The following is a 22,201-nucleotide window of genomic DNA, read 5'->3' as shown; positions in this document are numbered from 1 at the left end:
AGTTCCAGCTCTTAGTGCTGAGGAGGGACCATGAGGTGGAGAGAGGAGGAGGAGTGGAGAGAGCGAACAGGTAGATATGAAGGTCAGTCAGGTATGGAGGTTCTGGATGGCTTTGAATGGATATTATTATATTATAGTGTATGCGAAAGCCAGTGGAGATGTTGAAGGACGGTTGTGGTTCATCGAGGGTGTGTGTGTGATGATGAGTTTGAACCTGTTGCAGTTTATGGAGAGTTTTTTTGAGGGAGTCTTGACAGGAGAGAGTTGCCGTAGTCGATACAGGATGTGACGAGGCTGTGGACGAGTGAGGAGTAAGAGAAGGACGTTGTTGATGTGTGCGGTGAACGAAAGGGTGCTGCCCTTTCTTAGAGGAGTTTGCATGTTCTCCCCGTCTTTGATTAGGTTGAAAACACGTAATCCTGATCATAATCCACACGTTTTTCAAATCTAAACCCTGATGCATCTGTAAGATCGTTTCATTACGGCTTTGTGTGTTTGCAGATGGAAGCATTGGACCCGGTTCCTGGGTTGGGTTCGTAACGACGACAAAAGTGCGTGGTTGGCTGGAGAACGGTCTGGAGATCTGTACCTGGGGTTTGTGGTGGGTTTTTAGACCCATTATGCCATGTTTTTTAATAATGCATTAGCTACAATTAATCTAATGATGTGTGTCTCTTCAGTACACACTGGGAGCAAAGTACTCACTGAGAGATACGTTTGGAAACCTTCATCTGGAAACTCCCAAGGAGGAGAAGAAGGGAGAGCTGATCACCGCTGCCACCATGGACAATGGTAATCACACGTTTAAGCTTTCAGTGTTTGCAATGTTTTACAATATATTCAAATACTTAAAGAGGGGGTATTATGCTTTTTTCAGTCACATAGCACCAGTCTATATCACACTACAATGATGACGAAACCTTCTGTTGGTCTGCAAATGCAGTAAATTAGAATAACTGCCTTGTATAAAATTGCTCTCTCAAAATGGCTGTAGTGAATGTCTTGAAATAGGCCTCTGTCTCTTTAAGAACCTCTGACCCTTTCCGACACGCCCCCCTCCACACGCTGTCTGTGGCATCAGTGGGGAGGGGGTTCTGCTGAGGAGCAGTGGTTGGTTACTCGGCTGGTGACGAAAGCTCGGAGGCGTCTCCAGGAGGTGGGGGCGTTCCTAGGAGGACTCAGGCAAAGCTATCCCTAAAATGGCCGCCATCAGAGCTTTTACAGATTACTCAAAAATACGTGAATGTGCCAAGGCAACACTTCAGGCATTTTTTTAATGAGGGAATGACATAATAACATGATGTAAAGCTTGAAAAAGTCGATTTTGCATAATACCCCCCTTTAAATGACAAGATTTATATGATGGATGGATCATGTATATCAATCTCCATTTTCAATTTGATTTCATATTAATAACAAATAATATCGCTTTTTCTGTGGGGCTTTAAAAAATATTTGATCATTGCATGAATTGTGCCAAAAACAGGCCTTAAATGTCAGGCATCTTTTTCCTTTTTAAAAAAATGTCACTGACTTTTGTTGCGTTTACGTCATACAGTTTTGTCACATTTTCATCACTTTTTGTCACTTTTCTGTTGCTTTTTTGTTGCTCTTTAGTTGCATTTTCATCCTCGTTTTCGCCTAATTTTTGTTGCTAATTTGACACTTTTTTTCCCGAAGCTTTTAGCTTTGTCTAAAGCCAAACTGGAGAAAATATACTTGGTTCAGGTGGGGGTTAAAGGGATATTTCAGTATTTCTGACATAGGGCCTCATTTCGTAGTTATCCAGAGTGTGATTTCTGGAGATTTTTATTTATTTTTTATTCATGCGGTCCTTATATTTGAAGGCTTTAGTGGTGCTAGGCTAGTTCTAGGCTAGTGCATGTCTATGGTAACTAGTAGCCTGCATAAAAAACAGTCTGACCCAAGCACAGTGCACCTGAGGCTAAGCACTTATAACACCACTTACCCATATAACTGTGTGTTGACGGAATAATGTTTTAAACATAACCATTTTCCATTTAAAATAACTTATATTTGAGCAGCATCAGCTTCCTGGTTGTAGCTACGCAGCAGCGGAGTGATCTGCTCGGTTTCCGGATCTACAACATCTTGTTTACTTTATTACTACACGTGGAATTCACAAAGGAGTTTTCTACAAATCAGATATGGCAACGTTTGGAGGACGACCCCATGATTTTGAAGAGGTTTTTAATGCAGGCTACGAGTTATCCTAGACATGCACTAGCCTAGCATTAGCCTAGCACCACTAAACTCTTCAAATGTAAGGACTGCATGAAGTAAATATCCCTTTGAGAGGTGAAGTGACTGCTTTCTAAATAAACTCTTGGGGAGGGGAGGGGGTACACAGTGTCCAACGGGGTCCGCAAGACAAAAAAGGTTGGGAACCACTGATTTACGCCAAAGATTAACTGAAAACTCTGGTCAAAAACACATTTAACTGCATGTTTCCGTCTGTCCGAAATATTTTGCTCACAAGTTGGCCAACGTTTCCAAAATCACTGGGAATATCCATATTTTGCTCATTTCTTCAGCTTTGTCTAATATTTGGAAAGATTTGCTTTTGGGAATTGAAATGGAATTATATAGCCTAAAATGTAAAATGAAATTGGCTGCTACCGACAAAAGCTCTGTAATAATGTTTATAAACAGAGACGAGATTAAAAACCTGTACAGTCCAATAGAAAAATACAGTTTCCAGCCCTAATTTCATCCTGTTATCGTTGCTGCTTTTCAGAGTTCGTCGTGTGTGGAGACGTCAAAGGGAACATGTGGTTTAACCTGCCTCCAGACCTGTCCTCGTGGAGCAGCAGGAAACCTGTGAGGGTCCAGACATCACGTTAGAAAGCGCTTGAATGTGAAGACGTTGTACTCAGTGATTTTGTGTCCAGGTCCACACTGACAGGATCAATGTGCTGAGACTGACGAAAAGCATCATCGTCTCGGCTTCTTGCGACAAAACCGTCAAAATCTGGGACCGAGGAACCAGGAAACAGGTCAGAAACCTTCAAAACAGAACTTCATAGCCAACTGAAGGGAAAAAATATTATTATCCAGTAAATTTTCTCAAGTGTAGTTTGTTGTAGTAGTTTATTGTTGTCCCCGTTTGCTGGCCACTTTTCTTCCGTTAGCCTGTTTAATGTATTTTTCCTATAGCCGTTAGCATTAGCCTTCAATCATCGCAAATTATGAACCATCCAGATGTTTCAGCTGTTGTCAACCCATCGACCACATTTAGGTCAAAGCCTTGTTAGAAATCATTATTGGATGTAAAGACCTTGTGAGGTTTTATTTAGATACAAATAAGCGTATGAGCTAAATGCTAACTCAAATTCAGTTAGGTTTGATCTAGTGGCCTCTAAACATCATCTTATAAGATGTTAAAGGGACTAGATGCAAGTTGGTCATTTTTATACTCACTACTGCCACCTCAGGTCTTAGGCGTAACTGCAATTTCTATATTAAGCTCGTGCATGACGGCACTTCAGACCAGTGTTAATTTTGACAACATATTTTATTTTAGTTTTAGTCTTAGTCTTTTGACAAAAATGTAATTTAATTTTAGTCAAGATTTAGTCAAAAAAAAACTTGTACATTTTAGTCTAGTTTTAGTCGACTAAAATTGCATGTCAATTTAGTCGACTAAATTTAAGACTAATTTAGTCGACTTATATTTATAATATTCATTATAATCATATTTAATCGTGGTCCTCGACTTCATGGAGCTGCTCCACATGAATAAAGCTCAGAGCTGTTCATTTGGCAGTGAATTTAAATGATATGAGGCTTTTTCAGACGGTCAATAGAAGTTTGGCTGATTTTAGTCTCTCCCTTTCATTTTTATTTAGTCCTATTTTAGTCGTCAAAAATATCACTTTGACTAAAATTAAGACTAAATATTTTAGTCGACGAAATTAACACTGCTTCAGACCCGAATTTAACACCTTTCTGAACCTTTTTAGAGGCAGTTGTGGTGAACAGGTCTGGACTCATTCTACACATTAGGACATTGCTGGAACATGTAGGAGGAGGACAATCCTTAATTTTAACTCTGTGTAGTAGCTTTAATGGTAAAGAAACCACAGAAATTATATTAATACCATGAAATGGACAAAACGTGCCTCCCCTTACGTTAGCATTGCAAAATGTGCACATTTGTAGGAACAGCTTAAAGCTCAGAGCATTTCTGTGATTTCTATGAGTTGAGCCACCAGATTTAAAGCCTTTAAGATTTAAATTAGCTATTTTACGCAGAACTAATAATCCTAATGCATATTATTTTTGTTCACAGCCAACTATATTTATATCATGGGTGATTCATTTTACCCAGTAGCTCAACTTGTCCCGCTTCCCACTTCTATTACTGCAATTACTGTTACTGTTAATTACAATTACACGACAATTTTCTTGTACCTCACCTCATAATATAACTAAGATAATAGTATCTGATTGTGTTAATACCACAACAGATTTGAGAGTTCAGACTTCTACCACTGAATCCTTCTACTTTCTTGTGCTTTTATTCTTAACCTGTCACATTTCTGGTGCTTTTTTGCACCATTTTGTCACGTTTTTGTTGTGTTTTTGATGCTTTTTTGTTGTTTTTTTGTCACTTTTTCATGCTGCTCTTTATGTCATATTTTCTGTGTTTCTTGTCATGTTTTTGTCACTTTTATGTTGTCTTTTCATTGCTTTTTTGTCGCTGTTTCATTTGTTTATTTGAAGGCAAAGAACGTTTCTGAAAATATATGTAAGATCTGTGTGAGTGAAACTACTTTACCAACGTTTGAATATAATATAAACTTCCTGCCCGTCTCTCCGTCCCTCAGTTGGGGATGTTCGTGTGCCGCGCTCCGGTGGTCCTCCTGGAAGTGGCTCCTGAAGACGATACTAAACTGGTTTGCGGCGACAAACTGGGAAACGTCTACTTCCTCTCCTGGACCGGATAATGCACTTCACAATACGCACTACAGTCATCAAAACTGCTGAATAATAATGATATGTTTACTCCAATGCACCGTTAAAGGTCCTACATTTATCCAGAAATAACTTAATCGAGCTTTTAACCAAGTGGTTTCCTGATCAAAAACGAACCTCGAGTTGTTTTTTTGTTTCACTTATTCACATTTAAGCAATCCTGTATTGTCAGTCAGTCTACTCCTCAATAGAAAGAGTCTTTTGTAATGTGCAGAAGCCTTAACCACTGGATAACTGGCTCCATGCTTTGGATTTGTTCCATTCTTTGAGTGCCAGCTGGATGTGTGGCCATTCATAATTTAGTTCTTCCGCCCTCTAGTGGCAAGTAAACGAAATGTCAAATTTATGACCGAGAAGTGCAGACGACACAGTTTATCAGCAAAAGAGTAAATTTGGGGCTAGTTATCAGAGCTCTATGTAACTCTCCCTGTTCAGTGGTTACTTAAAGGGACTATACAGAGTTTAAAAATGTTAAAATTAAGTATTTTCCTCCCCCTACATGTTCCAGCCATGTCCTAATGTGTAGAATGAGCTCAGACCTGTTCACCACAACTGCCTCTAAAATGCAATCTATGCATCTCTATGCAATTTCTCCATCTGTGAGATCAATAAAGTACCATCTTATCTTATCTTATCTTAAAATAATGCACTGTCAAAAAGTTGTTAATTTGTGTCCCAATTGCCGTCATGCATGAGCTTAATATAGAAGCTGCAGTTACACGTATGACCTGAGGTGGCAGTAGTGACTATAAAATGACCAATTTGCAACTAGCCCCTTTAAAAGGTAGTTGGGAACCAATGGAGGGACTTAAGGCGTAAAGAAAAGAAAAAGAAATATAGCCCTTTTTTGTTTAGACTTAAATCTAAATATAAAGTATAGTTATATTATTTATTTGAAGTAAGTCTTATACAGCGCTTTTCCAGACGCTTAAATTGATGAATAAACAAATAAAATACACAATAACATAGAGTTTAAATGTTTTGCTGCTTGAAACAAGAGACTGTTTTTACAGAGGGATCCTGGAGGCTGCACGGTAATTTTAGGGGTCCCCAGGTAACACTTTTTATTCTTTAGAAATGTTTTGGGAACGTTACCTGGAGGTTTTTTGGTTGTTTTATGGAAAGTTTTCTATATGTTTATACAATGTTATGTTTTGCTTTAAAAATAGTTCTTAGAGCAGGGGCCAGGCAACGTCAGGCCCGAGGGCCAAATCCAGCCCTCTAGCATAGAACCTCCGGCCCTTAGGATGTTTTGAATGATTTTGAAGATGATATTATGACACAAATCAGAGATCAAATGCCTCTTGGAGTGCTCTAAAAATGTGCGAAATACAGTCAATTCTTTAAAAATGTCCACACAGAAAACCAGTTACATCACGTATAGGGCTTTGTACCGTTAAAATTTTTCAATACCGATACCTGAACAATACTTTTTTCATCTCCAATGTGAAGAAATGTGTAGAAAAATAGGGAAGTGCCTCGAGGCACCTGCCTGCAGACCTCCACTGTGAGGTCGCTTCCGTTGCAGGCTCCACTGTGAGGTCGGGAAATGCACGAGATACGTTTCAAAATAAAATCGCGAACGCCCTTCAGGTTGAATCGCTTTCCTCCCAAAAGTATTAATTAGTACAAAAAATATGACGTAAAATCTATCTCCGTGGCCTGGCCGTTTATGGTTAATACTAACACTCTTAACCAGGGGCGTCGGACTGGGGGGGTAAAGGGTACTGAGTACACAGGGCCCAGAGCAGGGTAGGGGCCCTCAAAAATGCTGCAAAAAGCGTTCTGTATTGTACTTTCTAAGTTTCCTCATAATTGATACTATAAGAACTGAACAACCGGGCTAAAATACAATGGTTGCTACACAGAATTTTGCACAAACAATAATGATTGATATTATCTCAGGGCCCTGGCACCCCTTTAAAAATGTGCTGAATGATTCAGCCCACACACCGGCGTTCAGCACCGTGCGCTTCAAGTCAGCAGTGACTTGATGAGGTGGACACTGTAATGTAGTAGAGCTAGGAAAGACAGGTATTAGTCTGGCCTCGCTCTAATGTGCTTTTATTTAACACTGGCCTGTTCTAGCAGAGCTTAGAGGCAACTTTCTGTCATAAATGACACTTAAACATGAGGTGAGGTGAGTGGGCGGTGCAGAGTCAGACAGAGCTCCTTCTCTCCTCGTTTTAACCTCTAAAGTTTCTTTTCCTCATATTTATAATAATTGAGCCTCAGGCCAATACAGTGACAAAAGCCACAGGTCACGCGCGCCGTTTTCGCCGAATTAATTTTGCTAATTAGCCGCGCGCACTTGGATTCACGCATTATAAATGCGCAGCTTTGGAGACGAGTCAACATGGTTCTAGTGAAAGGTGGAGCTCGAGCCATTTAGCCTATTCCAACATAACTTTATAGAACAACAATTTACTGACAATACACTTAAAGGTATAGGCTTCAAATATGGTGAGAGACTAAATCAGACTGAAGCCCTTGAGTTTTTTGTTCAGGCCTGTGGGCCACAGAGACATCATAGTATCATATATTTTTCTTGTAAAATAGCATTTTAATGCCTATTTAATTTGTTATTCTCAGCACAAATATCCTCTGTCCCTGGTGCAGTCCTGTTTAATGTGATATGCTAACAATCATTATGCTCTACCTTAAACTAGCCATTTCAATTGGCCCAATGAAAGTAGAATATTTCACCCTAATCTAAATATCTATGTATATTACAGGATTAAAGGTTATTAAATTTCTGTAACTGAAGCCAAATCAGATGCAAATTCAAGTCAAACATTTACTTGAAACAAACAAACAATGAACCAAGTACTCATTGGATTGGATATGTGTTTGTTTATGAGCACTTTTTTGGCCAACCCATTTTTCACTTAGTTAAGGTATATATAATAAAGTTATAACAGAATATAAATGAACTTGGTGCTACGCCCCTGCATACCAGTACAAACAAATGAACTAACTCACTATTTCCTTCAGTGCTGAAGTCAAATCTGGATACTTGTACTGATATCCTGCTTCTAGAGTCTTTTGTGGGACAACCTTTTGACCCTGTGTGAGCACCACGGCCCGTTCAGACCCCAACATGGCGTTCATGGCGAATCCGGGCACGGGGAAGATGGTCGGCCGCCTCAAAACTCTCCCGAACTCTTTTGTAAACTCGTAGTTGGTGTCGAGAGACGGGGCCACGCCGTTGTACACCTGCGGGGCTGTGGGCGGGGCTTCTGAGGGCGTCTCCAGGAAGTGGGCGATCATCCCGGCCAGATCTGCCACGTGTATCCATGGAAACGGTTGCCGGCCCGACCCCAAGGTCCCGCCCACGCCGAGCCAGAAAGGAAGCCACATCTGTTTGATGGCACCGCCGTCGCGACCGAGAACCGCCCCTGGAAATACAGATGAGGAAACCAGGGCTCAGCTGTCGGCCAATCACAGACTTACATGGAAGATCTGTCTAAAACATTACAAACTGAAAAGCTATAAAATCATTTTACCGGATTTTCAAGTGTTGAGTGTTTTCATTCTTGTAAAATATCAACACAATAGTCGGTAGTTAGCACATAGCAGATTAACTGGAGTCATGCTTTTAAACTCTTCCTATTTTAATTTCTTGAAAAAAGATGATACAAATAAATGAGATTTGAATGGGACACGTGACCAGAAGTGGGAGGAACTGTTGAGCTTTATAGAGGAAACAAATATTACATCATTTATATAATTTAGTCTGTTTGAATGAATATCTTCAAAAATCACTAAGACTTTTTAATACTTATCAAGAGTCTTAATTTAGTTTTAAACATTTTGAAGCTGTTTCGTCCCACATCACATGTTTCTCCTACTTTTTACAATCATTTTGGAGACTTTTTGACTGGTGTCTAGCAAACAGAAGGAGATGGTGATTGACTTAAGGAGGAAGTCACTACCGCACACACCGCTGAACATCCAAGGGGAGGACATTGAGGAGGTGGACAGTTTCAACCTGGGTGTTCACCTCAACAATAAACTGGACTGGTCCCACAAGACAGACAGGAAGGGCCAAAGTCGCCTTCACCTTCTGAGGAGACGGTCCTTCAGAGTGAGCAGGCCTGACTCTGTGGTGGCCTCTGCTCTCCACTACGCTGCCGTGTGCTGGGCCCCGGGCCACACAGAGCGGGACAAGAACAGACTAAACAAGGGCCAGCTCTGTCCTGGGCTGCCCCCTGGGCTTAGTGGAGGAGGTGAGGGACAGGAGGGTATTAGCCAAGCTCACCTCCATCATGGACAACACCGCCCACCCACTGCACGGGACTGTAGAAGAGCTGAGCAGCTCTTTCAGTGGCAGACTGAGACACCCTCAGTGCCAGAAGGAGCAGGTCCTTCATCCCCACTGCTGTCAGACTGAACAATATCAAGACTAAAGTAACATGTGCAATAACCCCTTTGCAGAACTATGTGCAATAATCTCTGTATCAGCGCCACTTATTGACAACCTGCACTAGGATTGTAAACTTTGTTGTACATTTTTATCATATTTTTATTTATTCCCTTATTGTCATAATTCCGCTTTACTTATTGTACCTAAGTTACCTCTTTTTTCTACTATTTAACGGTTCGCACTTTTCCTGTCTGTTTTGCACACCCTGATGATGATGAGTGATCTTATTGACATGCCGATTGTAACAAGTGAATCTCTCCGTTGTGAGATCAAGAAAGGATTATCTTATCTTGTCGGCACAGTGAGTTAAAAGCCAGGAGGAAATAACCCTGAGAACTGCATAATTTCACTGCAGACCTTATGATACAGGTGTGTGCACTGTTTATCTGTTAAAAGGTTTCGACTCTAGTGTTAAAGAAAAGCAACAGTTTTCCTCACCAGGTCTGATCACCACTTGTTTGGTCATTTTGGCCACGTTTTCCGGTAGCTCTGCCGCCCCCTCCCACTCCTTCACCAGTCTGGAGAGAAGGTCAAAGGGAGTCCACTCGCTGTCCTCAGTGTACTGAGCTGTGAGGCTGGGCTTATAACACGCTGTGGGTGGAGAAAAAGATCATTTATGAGCTCTAATGTCTTAAACTGCATTGATCATGTTTGAGTGACACTTCATTTCAGATGCAGAATAGAGAAACCAATAATACTACACTGAATAAACTCTATTCTATGCCCCAGCGGTGGAAAAGGGTGGATAAAGTGCAGCTTAATCTTAAGAGGTGTAACTCTGTTAATACGTACCCACTCCGGACACGAGGACCCAGGAGTGCGGGGGGCTGGCGGAGGCCGCGATGGCACTGGCCAGAGCTTTGGTCGTGTCGATTCGACTGGAAAACAAGTCCTTCTTATAGCTCTCATTCCACCTGGAAAATAAAAGAGCAACTGAACACTCATTTTTGGGTTTTCATGTGTAGAAAAGACATATTCCCAATGACAACAACATTCAAGAGCCTCTGTGTATGAGAAAATATTAAAAAGCCTCAATATATGCAATATAACAAATCCTTAATCCATCCATCTATTTTCTTCCACAGTTGTTGGAGCTGCCCAAATCACATTGCACCAGCCCCTTATAGCTCCTCCTGCAGGTGGTGGTGGGTCCACAGAAGGACGGCCTCATGGTTCTAACCGGGCCTGTTGGTCTCTCATAAGGGGCTTCCATGAGAGTCCCATGGCAAACAGGTCCTAGGAGACCCTGCCAGGGCCACAAAGCCCCCGATAACAGAGCTCCCAGGATCATTTGGGTGCTCAAACTCCTCCACCACATTAAGGTGGCGGTTCCAGGAGGGGGAAACTCTTAATATTTCTGTCATTTTTAACTCATCTCCCGGAATATTTGTTTTGCAGCCTCATTTTATTGAAATTATGAGTAACTAATTATTGAACCCGCTGTATCTTTGGAGACAATGGTAAATGGTAAATGGTCTCAGCTTATATAGCGCTTTTCCACCTACATTAGGCACTCAAAGCGCTTTACAGCAAGGATCCACTCACCCATTCATGCTCTCATTCATACACTAATGTACGCAGACACTGGGGGCAATGTGGGTGAAGTGTCTTGCCCAAGGACACAACGACAATGTGCACTTTCAGGAGGTGGGATTCGAACCCCTGACCTTCCGATCATGAGACGACCCTCTCTACCATCTGCGCCACTGTCGCCCCCAATGGTGTGTCTTCGAATCCTATCATCAGTCGACCCCAGGGCAGCCACCACAGAGCGCTTTGAGACACAGCTTTGCAAAGTTCAAGTTGCAATTCAAGAGCAGGGCTGGACAATATTGACTAAATGAATATCTCAATATTTTTGGTGATGATGAAGCGATATTTTTGCAAACTGAGAAATTTGCAAAAATGTGCAGCAAACGTTTAAAAATTTACATGGCTTTGACATTCACTGACTTCCTGTTTCGATCCAGCACACCAAATAAAAGCACCATCTTATTCATTAGTTCAACTTTCTTTCTGCCTGACAATTAACAGACTAAATATATTCTTGTAATGTTGTACGGTTGTACCTGTAATGTAGTACCTGCAGACGAGCTGTGTGCTTTTATTTTGGTGTGCAGGATCAAAACAGGAAGTCACTTCTTGGGCAACGTTGTTTTGATTTGAAGTTATGCACAGAGCACAAATAAATAAATAAAATTTCCCCCATTTTCTTCACAATTTTCCCCCCCAATAGTTCATATTTTCCGCCCATTTCGCCCTGATTTATTTATTTATTTTTAATATTCTGTCTCCAAATTTTGTCCCCATTTCTTGTCACTGGAGATATTGTAACAGCCATATCTTGCTCAAATCATGTTATTTTTCTACTTTCCATCACAGTTTTTATTTTGTTAGTTTTCTCTTGTGTGTCTCCCATAGACAATGACTTTAAAGATTACAAAACAATATCTCGTTCCTCTGCTCACCAGCGAAGAGGGTTCATGAGATTTTCTCCAGCCAAATTCACAGCTCCATCACAGGCCGGAAGTCCACTGGACTCCAGCTCTTTCTGCAGAACAATAAAGGAATACATTACATGTGATAGATTAACCCGAGAACCATATAAACCTTTGAAATAAATTCTCTCTGTACCCATGTGATCTTTCCAGGGCCAGGCTGACGGGAAATCACCATGACTTCATGACCTTTGTTCTTCAGCAGACGAGTCAGCTCTCGGCCCACGAAGCCAGAACCACCTCCTGCATGAAAACATACACACACCTTGCAACGTGTTTTTTACATTTAACAATAAAAGGCAATGTAATACTGTAATACTGTAATACTGTAATACTGTAATACTAGGCAGGGGCTTATTTTCACAGATGGTTCTTCTACATATTTCATGAGTATAGAGCTTTTGATCTGTTTTGATATGTACATTAATTGGTCTACCACATAGATGGATCACAAATAGTTGAGCAGAGGTCAATGGGAAATTGTGGTACAGTTACTGTTCAGGGTGTACTCAGGCTCCTCTGCAGTTATAGTCCTTTTAATTTAGAGACACTTTCGCATTGGTGCTTTTGTAAAGCTATTTTATTAGTGGCTTGGTCCTATTTTAGACCTGGTTTAGGCCTAGAATCACCCTGTTTTAGAGTTAGTTTTGATGTGGTAAATTATAAGAAGGTACTAATAACTTGATGTGTAAACTTTGAGAACCAGTGCCTAATGGACTTGTGTATATTTTACCCAATTAGATTTTTTTTTTAATGAACATTATTTTGCAATGTGGTCATTAATAAATTATGAGAATAAGCATCATCACAATGTCCAGTGTCTAAAGCTGGTATCAATACGAGCGATCGCTGTTATTGTTTACTTCCGCAATTTTCGCCGGATGTTTGTTAGGCAGCTGATGCATCCAGGCCTCTAACTCGGTTTTATAAAATGATAGATCTGTTACAGCGCAAGAGAAGCAATGCCCTGTTTATGGACATTGTTTTTGCTGATTATAGGATTTTAATAAAATGTTTATCAAATATGAAAATGTAAAATGCCTACCACGGCCAACGGATGTGACGACATCGCGATCGCTCGTATGGTAACATGGTAACAGTGGATTTTCCCGATCTCAAATAAAGTATTCCCTATATATTCTTGTTTTAATCTAATGTAGTTTTACCCAGATGAAAATAAACAACTGTGTGTAATTAACAAAATCCTTGTCAAATATCTAGTTTTTTAACCTAAATGTTGAATGCGAATGCCAGCCTGCACGTTTGTCACATTGACCTTACATTCTTTTACCAAAATTAGCTTCTTGCATTAAGCTAAACACTTTCATTATCGTACGTACCGATGAGGACCTTCATGTCGTCCAAAATATCACCCGGGAGGAGGTTGTTCAAGCACGACCTTGCGATATGAGAGAAATCCGGCTGTAAAAGAGGTTTGTGTAACTGTTTACACCTCTGTTGGGCGAGTAGGACTCCGTAACGTTGTCATTGGTCCATTTTACCACGTGATCTTTGAAGCTTGGCAGAGGATTCTGGGAAATGTAGTGCAAACAGGGTTGTCGGAAATTTGTCCTATTTAACCTCTTACCACCCGCCAAAACCAAATCCATTCTCTCCTCTATGCCATTGTCGTCACTTTTTATTTCCCTTATGTGTTTTTGTCACTTTATTACTTTTTTGCTGCTCTTGTGTCACTTTTTTGCTGGATTTTTGTCTTTTTTTGCTGGATTATTGTTTTTCTGATGGATTTTTGCCATTTTTTCTACTGGATTATTGTCTTTTCTGCTGGATTTTAGTCTTTTCTACTGGATTTTTGTCTTTTTTTTTGCTGGATTTTTGTCACTTTTTTGTTGAGTTGTCATTTTTGTCGCTTCGTCACTTAGCTTTTTTTGTTGCGTTTACATCATTTTCTTCTCGTTTTGAAGCTTTTAGATTTGGAGAGTTGAGAAAACATGTTCAGGTGGGAGTTAAGAGGTTAAAGGATAAAATATAACAGTTAAGTTGCACCTTGCCGCCTTAACCAAGCGCATTTTCTCCAGTTCGGCTTTACCCAAATCTAAAAGCTTGCCTATAGGCCTCATTTGAAAGCTAAGACCTACACTGTTTTTCCCCCTCAAGTTCACATTTTAGCCACCATTTTGTTGAGTTCTGCTGACCATGTCTTCACCTGTCTTGCTTTTTTTGGTGTAGCCTTTATTTATCTCATGTTTTTGGCCAATTTGTTGTGTTAAGGAACTTCTACATTTGGGTAAAGCCAAACTGGAGACAATGCGGTGGATGTTAAGGTTAATTTGATATTCCTTTTTAAAATATGTACAAACTATAGGCCTGGGTACCGTTTAAATACCAATACAGTTGTATTAGTTTACCATTGCGTGTGCATTCATAAATTCAAACCTTCTCGGACCTTACAACTGGGGATGATTTTTTAGCCCATAAGATAATTTCAAATATGCATTGAGGAACCTGATTAGACTTTCAAAATAAATTCAACTGTTCCCTTCTGTAAAGCATTTAGTCAACTACACACAGATCAATACAATTCCACCTTAAAATAGGATTTGTGTAAGATTATAAAAACAGGCACAAACAAAATAGTGCTTCAACTTTCTTTATTACACAATTGTTTGACAGTTTCAAAAGTCAAATCGTTTCCAATTACCCCCTCATGATCCAGGCTGGATGTTTAATGTGTAACACCTCCTTCCTGTAAAAACAAAAAGGGACATTTTAAACCTGGACATTGAAGAGGGAAACTAGTTGAAAAGAATTGAGAACATGGGATCAGAAAAACGCTTCGGTCAGTCTTTGTCATCGTGCTCTGCTGAGAACAAACTGCAGCAAAACACTACAATTCGGCCTTTTGTTTACATCCTCTCCCAGTAGAAATGCCATTCCAATAATAACAAAAAGCTTAATTTGAAGACGGACAATGTCATTTGAAGTTTCTCACCATTATGACAAGTCCTCCAAGTTGATACGCAAGCGATGACCAACTGTGAACAGAAGAATCAGATTTTAGTCAAAATGAAACTTAACTAGCATAAACCGCTTTGTAAAGCTTTTTTTTTTCAGATCAGGAATACGCTTCAGCTCGTTTATGTCACAGCCTGATCCCAAAACTATTGTTGTGGGACAGGCTTCAGTCGGCCTTTTGTGTCATCATATCTGACGCACAACTCGAGTCAGGGAATAAAACTGTTCTTACCCAATGAACCAAACACCTGGAGAGCACCAGTCTGTAAGGAAAATGAGAAAACAGTCAAACTTATATTCTAGGATGATGATCGAGAAATGCAACATTTTCACAAGTTGAGCATGCTGAAAGGCAGCCACAACGTCCATGAACAAAACTTGAACTAGTGCATCAATGCATGCTTTCACTGAAACCCCATCAAATAGATCAGCGTTTCTCAAGGTAGTAGGAACTAGTTTATAGTCAGGGTAAAACAAAGTTAGATATTAGAAAGCGTTTAATTCCTTCACCCCCACTTTAACCAAGCACATTTTCTCCAGTTAAGCTTTACCCAAATCTCAAAGCTTTTCAACTGCAGTTTACAGCCTATAGAGCAGAGCAACGCCTCATTTGAAAGCTAAGGCCTACAAAACTGATCTAACTTTTGTTGCAATTCGCCATGAAATGTTGATTTCTTCACGTTTCCTTGCTTTAATGTTTTGTCGTGTAGTTTGTCGCTCTTTTATTGTGTTATTGCAGCTTTTCTGGCACGTTTTTGTTGCTCTTTATCAACTTTATCATGTTTTGTCGCAGTTATACTTTTATCAGTTTGCCAGTTTGACGCTTTGTATACGCTTTTATAAGTATGTATGAGTTTATAAGTATTTAAAAGTTTGTATGACGCTAATATAGATTTGGGTAATCCCACATGGACAAAACTTGCTCGGTTCAGGTGGGGGTTAAGAGGTTAAAACGCGACATACATATAATTGAAACATATTTTCGTTCAATTTAGGTCCACATTAGATCTTAAAGTCCTGATTTGGTTTTCATCTAACCCGTGCACAACTTGGAAGGTTTACCACTGGCACAAAAGATCAGAATGCTCCTCGTGGTTTTGTCCAAGTGGAGCTAAAGCTAAACCGCTTAAGTCAATCCAAACGAACTACAACAATTTACTCAACTGCCACCGTGACAAAGAACGCCACAGTACGTAAAAACAGTTTCCACACATCTATGAACTCAAACAAAGAAACTTACTCACCGTTCTGTACCAGCTTTAGCCCATTCAACATCAACCTTCTCCGTAGCTCGTACTGACTAGCAAGAAGCGCTAGCTCAAATTTAAACATTCTCTCCACCAATCAGAACGCAGCATTTCTTCTTCGTTGACTTTTGAGCACGTAAGTAGCGTCACCTATCGGAAAAGCACTACGTAACTTCTGATGAGACATAAACAAATCTATTTTTCAATACAATATTTCATTTAATTGGCCCATTAACAACAACAACAAAAGCATCATCATAATCACCGTTGACTTCTTAAATATTCACTAATAATTACATGTAAATCGATAAACATATGTGTTTTACTACATATTCAATGCACCTGTCACCATGCACTGACCGTTGGTGTATCTATCTTGTCTATCTTTTTTTCTTTTTATTATTCCTTCTGTAAATATTTTTACTTTTATACTTTTATTTACGGCGCACAGCACACCCGGAAGCGTAACGGCGGGGAGTAAACACGTGGTTAGATTCTCTAATAAATTGCGAGGGGTCGACATCATCTACCTCTCTTCCTTGTTGCGGTGATGTCGCGCGGTCGTGTCGTGGTTTGGAGAAGACGAGGAACACATGTGATCGGTATGAAACTTGTCAGGAGATTATAAGCCTCGATGTTTGTTTTCTGTGATTTGTACTAGTCCTTCCTTGGCGACATTGTTTGTGTAGAAATGTAGGGGAAAGGAAAAGGGGAAACAGACCGCAGACCTCGTGGTGGCTCAACCCCGCTCGGGCTATACATGCGACTGAAATACTTCGTAGTTTTAACTTTTGATTGAAATGCGTTTTTTGTTTGCACTACTAAGCACATTTTAATAAATTAATGCACTTAATGGCTGCACTTATCAATTCACCGCGCGCGCTCACTGTCCTATTGAACTACTTCATTGTTCCTGCCTTGTAACACACAAAAACCTGAAGTACGGTCTGTTTTGCTTCACAACCTTTATTTACATTGCCCTCCCGATGGATGATTTCCCAATAACTCACACCCATTAGAATGAAATGACAGACCTTGGCAGACTTGTAGTATTCCCTCATATTTTCGAGAAGCTGCAAGAGAATCCTGGTCCAAAAGTCAAACTAATGATGAGTTGCAGTCCGTGTTTCACCTGAGAATACATGATTATAACCTCTACTGCACTGAACAGTTTGACTTCAGCTAAACTGTATAAACGCTGTGTTTTTATACAATGTACTGATCATCTGTATCTCGCTCCATTTCAGGGACTTCTCGAGCTGTTCATGACAACTACAAAGGTGAGTGTTTTTTGCACCAGTCGTTTTAAAGTGATTTAATAATGATGGTGTTTTGTGGAATATTAACATTTTCTTTTCTCCCTCTTTAGGTACCGTGATCGACTGTGCTTTGATCAGGTGTTCTGTTGTATTTTAATAAAATAAAATGTGTTAAACTTGCGTAAACTTGAATTTGTCTGAGTTGGGCTGAAACAACTAATCGATTATTGAGAGAGTCGACAATTATTTTAGTAATTGTTTTCTGGTTCAGACTTACAATGACTTAACATTTGTAGGAATTTCATAAATATCTGTCTCATCCAATCAGAGCAGATTAAGTTAAGAGCTCAAATACTAAGTTTACTCCAATGCATCGCGGTGCCACTTTAGCTTAATGTGATTTAAAAAATAACTTTTTCTAACACTATTCACAGCCAAGCCATTAATTGATAGTTGCTGACCTAGTCTGAGTACAGTCTTTTGGGAAGAATGACTGCAAACCAATGGAATGTGAGTCATGAATTCATCCATCCATTTTCTTCCACTTTTCTGTTTCCGGGTCGTGGGGGCTGTTGGAGTTGCCCAAATCACATTGCACCAGCCCCTATGGCTCCTCCTGCCGGGTCCACAGAAGGACGACCTCATGGTTCTAACCGGGCCTGTTGGTCTCTCATAAGGGGTTTCTGACCCGTCACCGAGGACCTGTTTGCCCTGGAGACCCTACCAGGGGCACGAATCCCCCGACCACAGGGCTCCAAGGATCATTCGGGCGCTCAAACACCATCACCACGTTAAGGTGGCGGTTCCAGGAGGGGGAGTCATGAATTGTGCTCTACAAATGAACTTGCCTTTGTACTTTTCCAAATACTCAAGTGGTTGCTTTAGTCAAAGGCTGCTTTAGGGGAAACCGTTCTGATTGCTGCGGTGCATCAAATTTCAAAAGTAACATTGCAAAAATTTTAAGTAACTAAGGAATATAACATCAGTGAAACAATATGGGAATATATTCATTACAATTTGAGTCACAAGTGCATTTAAATGTTTGAATAGAAAATGTCTCCAAATGAAATCCTGCACCAAATCAAGTTGGACACTGGTGTATAAAATGTTCAGTTGCCTAGTTAATGTTAAAACGAAACAATGGGGATAAAGAAGGAAATTGATTGCGCTTAAATTCGGTGGCATCTCTATTTTCAGTTTGTTTTGCCAAAAGTAATTCAAAGTGTAACTCTGCTACATTTTTGAAATATGTAATACAAACATGACTTTTTTAAAGGAACAGGCTACTGTTTTTCCATACTGAGAAATGTACCTGAGCTTAGACGAGCACGGACAAAGACTGGTCTTTGTCCGTGCTCTGTCACACAAAACAACCAAAGATGTTAGCATTTGGCCTCTCCCAATGTATTCCTATGGCTCCAAACTGGGTGCAGTTAGAAGTTAACCAAGCTCTTCCACGGGCAACACTGTGGGTAACTGGTAAAAACCTATGATTAAAAGAAAATGAAGGGAAGCCCACAATTTGCTCTATAGAGTATGAAGTTCATGTTGATGTCCAGCAGAGGGCGCTGTTGACTGTCATTGGAACCTTTACCAGGCAGTGACCATGTCCACACTTGAGTTTAAAACTCCCTGATTTAAAATTTTGGCTTAATTCCTAAACCTTAGTTCTGTCAAAGGTGGAGCACTTGGTAATAAAATGAACTGCACGACTTTGGGAAATGTCCTCTTTATTCCTGTTGTTGGTAAATAGGCCAATTATTCCCATGTTTAAAGAAGACAGTCGGGCTATTGTGCTTCTCGGGCCCGTCATTTGATCTGTTAAGTCTAGCACAGTTTAAAGAGAGGTTTAACAAGAGATTAGAGCGTCCTGTCTTCAGTATGAACTCAAAGGAATGACCAAAGACAGTTCCAATTGCTCAGGGAGTCCTAAACCTTTTACTCCGAATATAATCTCGAGTGACATGCAATTCATAAGAACCTGTAGCGTAATATTCACAGTTGAGAAGAGCCAGATTTCTTTAAAAGTACAGAAACAGAACGATAATGGAACTGTATTCAAGTTCATGCCTCTAGTACTTCATGAATGGAAAATTATAACTTTGCCACGTACTGTATGATTTATTGTATCGTAAACTTGGAATTTGCAGACTTTGACGTATATATTGAGTAATAAATTGTATCTTTGTACATTCTTGCTGATCCTGAGGGAGAATAGTGACGGTGATGAAGCCTTATTCGTTTTCACAGATTTTTTTTTTTAAGATATAGTGCAACATTTATGTACATAGAATGGCACTATTTTATGTTTTTAGGTCAATGTGCAGCTCTACTCGGGCTTACGTACTGTATACAAAAAGTGCAATGAATAGTGGATTGACACCTCAACTCAAATAATTAACCTCTTAACTCCCGCCTGAACCGAGAGGATCTTTTTCCTCACGTTTGTTTTTCCATCATTTTTTTGTGGGTGTTCAACTCATTTTTGTAACTTTTTTGTCATTTTTTTGTCATTTTTGTCAATTTTTTATAACATTTTTGTCATTTTTTGTCAAATTTTTGTCATTTTTTCGTCCAATTTTTGTCATTTTTTTTGTCATTTTTTGTCATTTTTTATCACATTTCTGTCATTTTTTCGTCCATTTTTTGTCAAATTTTTGTCATTTTCTTGTCATTTTTTGTCACATTTTTTATCAAATTTTTGTCATTTTTTGTCACATTTTTATCACATTTCTGTCATTTTTTTCGTCCATTTTTTGTCCTTTTTTTGTCACATTTTTGTCATTTTTTCGTGCATTTTTTGTCAATTTCTTGTGACATTTTTGTGACATTTTTGCCACTTTTTCATCAATTTTTCGTCACTTTTTTGTCAATGTTTTCACACTTTTTTGTCACATTTCCATCATTTTTGTTGCTATTTTCACAGCTTTTTTTCCAGAAGCTTTTGGACTGTGGTAAAGCCAGGGGTTAACGTGTCATATAGAAGTGAATAGATGAGGTTGTTGTTTTTATTGTGGCAGATATTACAGCTTCATGCAAGATCCAAACACTACATCATTCAAATGCGTTTCTCTAGTGCCATTAGCGATACATCAAAAGGCATTGATATGTATAATTTACACACAGTATGTACAAAATTGCATTTCCTTGGCAATACTTTACAGAATATACACAATGTCAAGATAATTCTCTCTTTGTTTTGGGAATCAAGCTAAATTGTTGATTTATGCAGCTTTATTTGATTGCAGGACCAGGGATGATGGTGATGATCAGAGGCTAAAGGCACAGAACAGCAGCCACATCTCTCCCAAGGCAGGTGACCATGGGCGCAGATAGCGGGGGGGACGGGGGGGACATGACGTACCCAGATTTTCATTCACCTGGATCCGTCCCCCTCACTTTTATGAAGAAAAATATCTTGCAAGCATTTTGCAATGTGCGAAACAGCGCCTCCCTTGACCATTCACTTTGATATGCGGCGAGAAACGGTATTGCGCTCATGTGTTTGTGTTGACTGGGCTGTGCGTGTGTCAAAATGCGAAACGCGAGCTGTTGGTTTACTTGGTTATCAGACAGTGTAGCCTACGTCAGGACTGCTTTTTCATACGTCATGTGGCATGCTTGGTGAGTGATTAGAAACCGTACCAATACGCATTATTGTCTTGCAATGATGGGCAATTAAGTTTGATAGGTTGTCATGCCTGAGCAGCTTTGTCCCCCCCAGTTTCAAAAACCTATCTGCGCCCCTGCAGGTGACGTGTAAGAAAGTGAATTAGGCGACAAAACTGTCAACGAACTTGGAATCTAAAAAGGCCCAGTAAAGGCAAAGATAATTTTTTTTCAAAAATGAGCTTTGATTAAAAAGATGCAGCCCTCTTTAACCTCCTAACCATGGCCTGAACCGAGCACATTTTCTCCAATTTGGCTTTACCCAAATCTAAAAACTTCAAGAAAAAAACGTCAAAATCATAGTGGCAAAAACAAAAGGAAAACGAAGATGAAAACACACAAAAAAGCGACAAGAAAGTGACAAAAAAATATGAAAAAGTGACTAAAATGCAATGAAAAAGTGGCCAAAAAAGGATGAAAATGTGACAATAATGGGGGCCATAATAAAGGGCCATAGGTCGCTGACAAGAACCAGGAAATACGACCATATTAGTCCAGTGCTCCGGTCTCTGCACCGGCTTCCTGTCACTCAGAGCATAGAATTTAAAACAGCTCTGCTTGTTACAAGTCTTTTCATGGTTTAGCACCAAAGTCCATCTCTGACATGTTAGAGCCGTATGAACCATCTCGGGCCCTGAGAACTTCAGGGAGGGGCCTCCTGGTGGTTCCCAGAGTCAATAATAAACACAGTGAGGCTGCGTTTCAGTTTCATGCAGCTAAAATCTGGAACAGTCTTCACGAGGATGTGAGACAGGCCTCAACTCTGACAATGTTCAAATCCAGGCTGAAAACAGTTCTTTTTGCCCATGCATACTGAATGTATTTTATCTGCACTCTTGCCTTTTACTATAATTGATAACTAACTTTGTGTGAACGAGCAAGTAAAAACAGTGCTCAAGACAGAGCGAATCTAAACCAGACTTAAAAATGCATATAACTGAAAGTATTTTTTCTGCACTCTTGCCTCTTACTGTAATTGATTAATTCTATGTTGATGTTTTTATTGATTGTATTTGTTTTCTTATATTTATGCAACTGTGAAGCACTTTGAATTGCCTTGTATTGTGCTCTAAAAATAAACTTGCCTTGCCTTGTTGGTTAGTGCTGCGAAAACTTTGACTAGCAGAG

At 39.8% G+C, this 22,201-nt stretch overlaps 2 protein-coding genes across 2 annotated transcripts in view; one reads left to right on the top strand and one right to left on the bottom strand.

Annotated features, from left to right (window-relative positions):
* LOC306972774 (telomerase protein component 1-like) overlaps nt 1-5,191 on the top strand; it is a 45,926-nt gene extending 40,735 nt beyond the window's left edge. The window contains exons 49-53 of the mRNA XM_079569480.1: nt 502-601; nt 681-792; nt 2,759-2,841; nt 2,913-3,017; nt 4,851-5,191. Of these exons, the coding sequence (XP_079425606.1) occupies nt 502-601; nt 681-792; nt 2,759-2,841; nt 2,913-3,017; nt 4,851-4,970 (520 nt within the window). The 3' untranslated portion in view covers nt 4,971-5,191. The remainder of the gene's footprint in view (nt 1-501; nt 602-680; nt 793-2,758; nt 2,842-2,912; nt 3,018-4,850) is intronic.
* A 2,767-nt stretch (nt 5,192-7,958) lies between these two features.
* sdr39u1 (short chain dehydrogenase/reductase family 39U, member 1) overlaps nt 7,959-22,201 on the bottom strand; it is a 185,131-nt gene continuing 170,888 nt past the window's right edge. The window contains exons 2-7 of the mRNA XM_079569877.1: nt 13,263-13,352; nt 12,059-12,165; nt 11,893-11,975; nt 10,217-10,338; nt 9,863-10,015; nt 7,959-8,396 (exon numbers count right to left, since the gene is read on the bottom strand). Coding sequence (XP_079426003.1) covers nt 7,972-8,396; nt 9,863-10,015; nt 10,217-10,338; nt 11,893-11,975; nt 12,059-12,165; nt 13,263-13,278 — 906 coding nt within the window. The 5' untranslated portion in view covers nt 13,279-13,352 and the 3' untranslated portion in view covers nt 7,959-7,971. The remainder of the gene's footprint in view (nt 8,397-9,862; nt 10,016-10,216; nt 10,339-11,892; nt 11,976-12,058; nt 12,166-13,262; nt 13,353-22,201) is intronic.

This window comes from Gobius niger, assembly GCF_951799975.1.
Source record: "Gobius niger genome assembly, chromosome: 13".
Lineage (NCBI taxonomy): Eukaryota > Metazoa > Chordata > Actinopteri > Gobiiformes > Gobiidae > Gobius > Gobius niger.
Note: the sequence above shows the minus strand (reverse complement) of the source record. Positions and strands in the feature narration are given on the sequence as shown.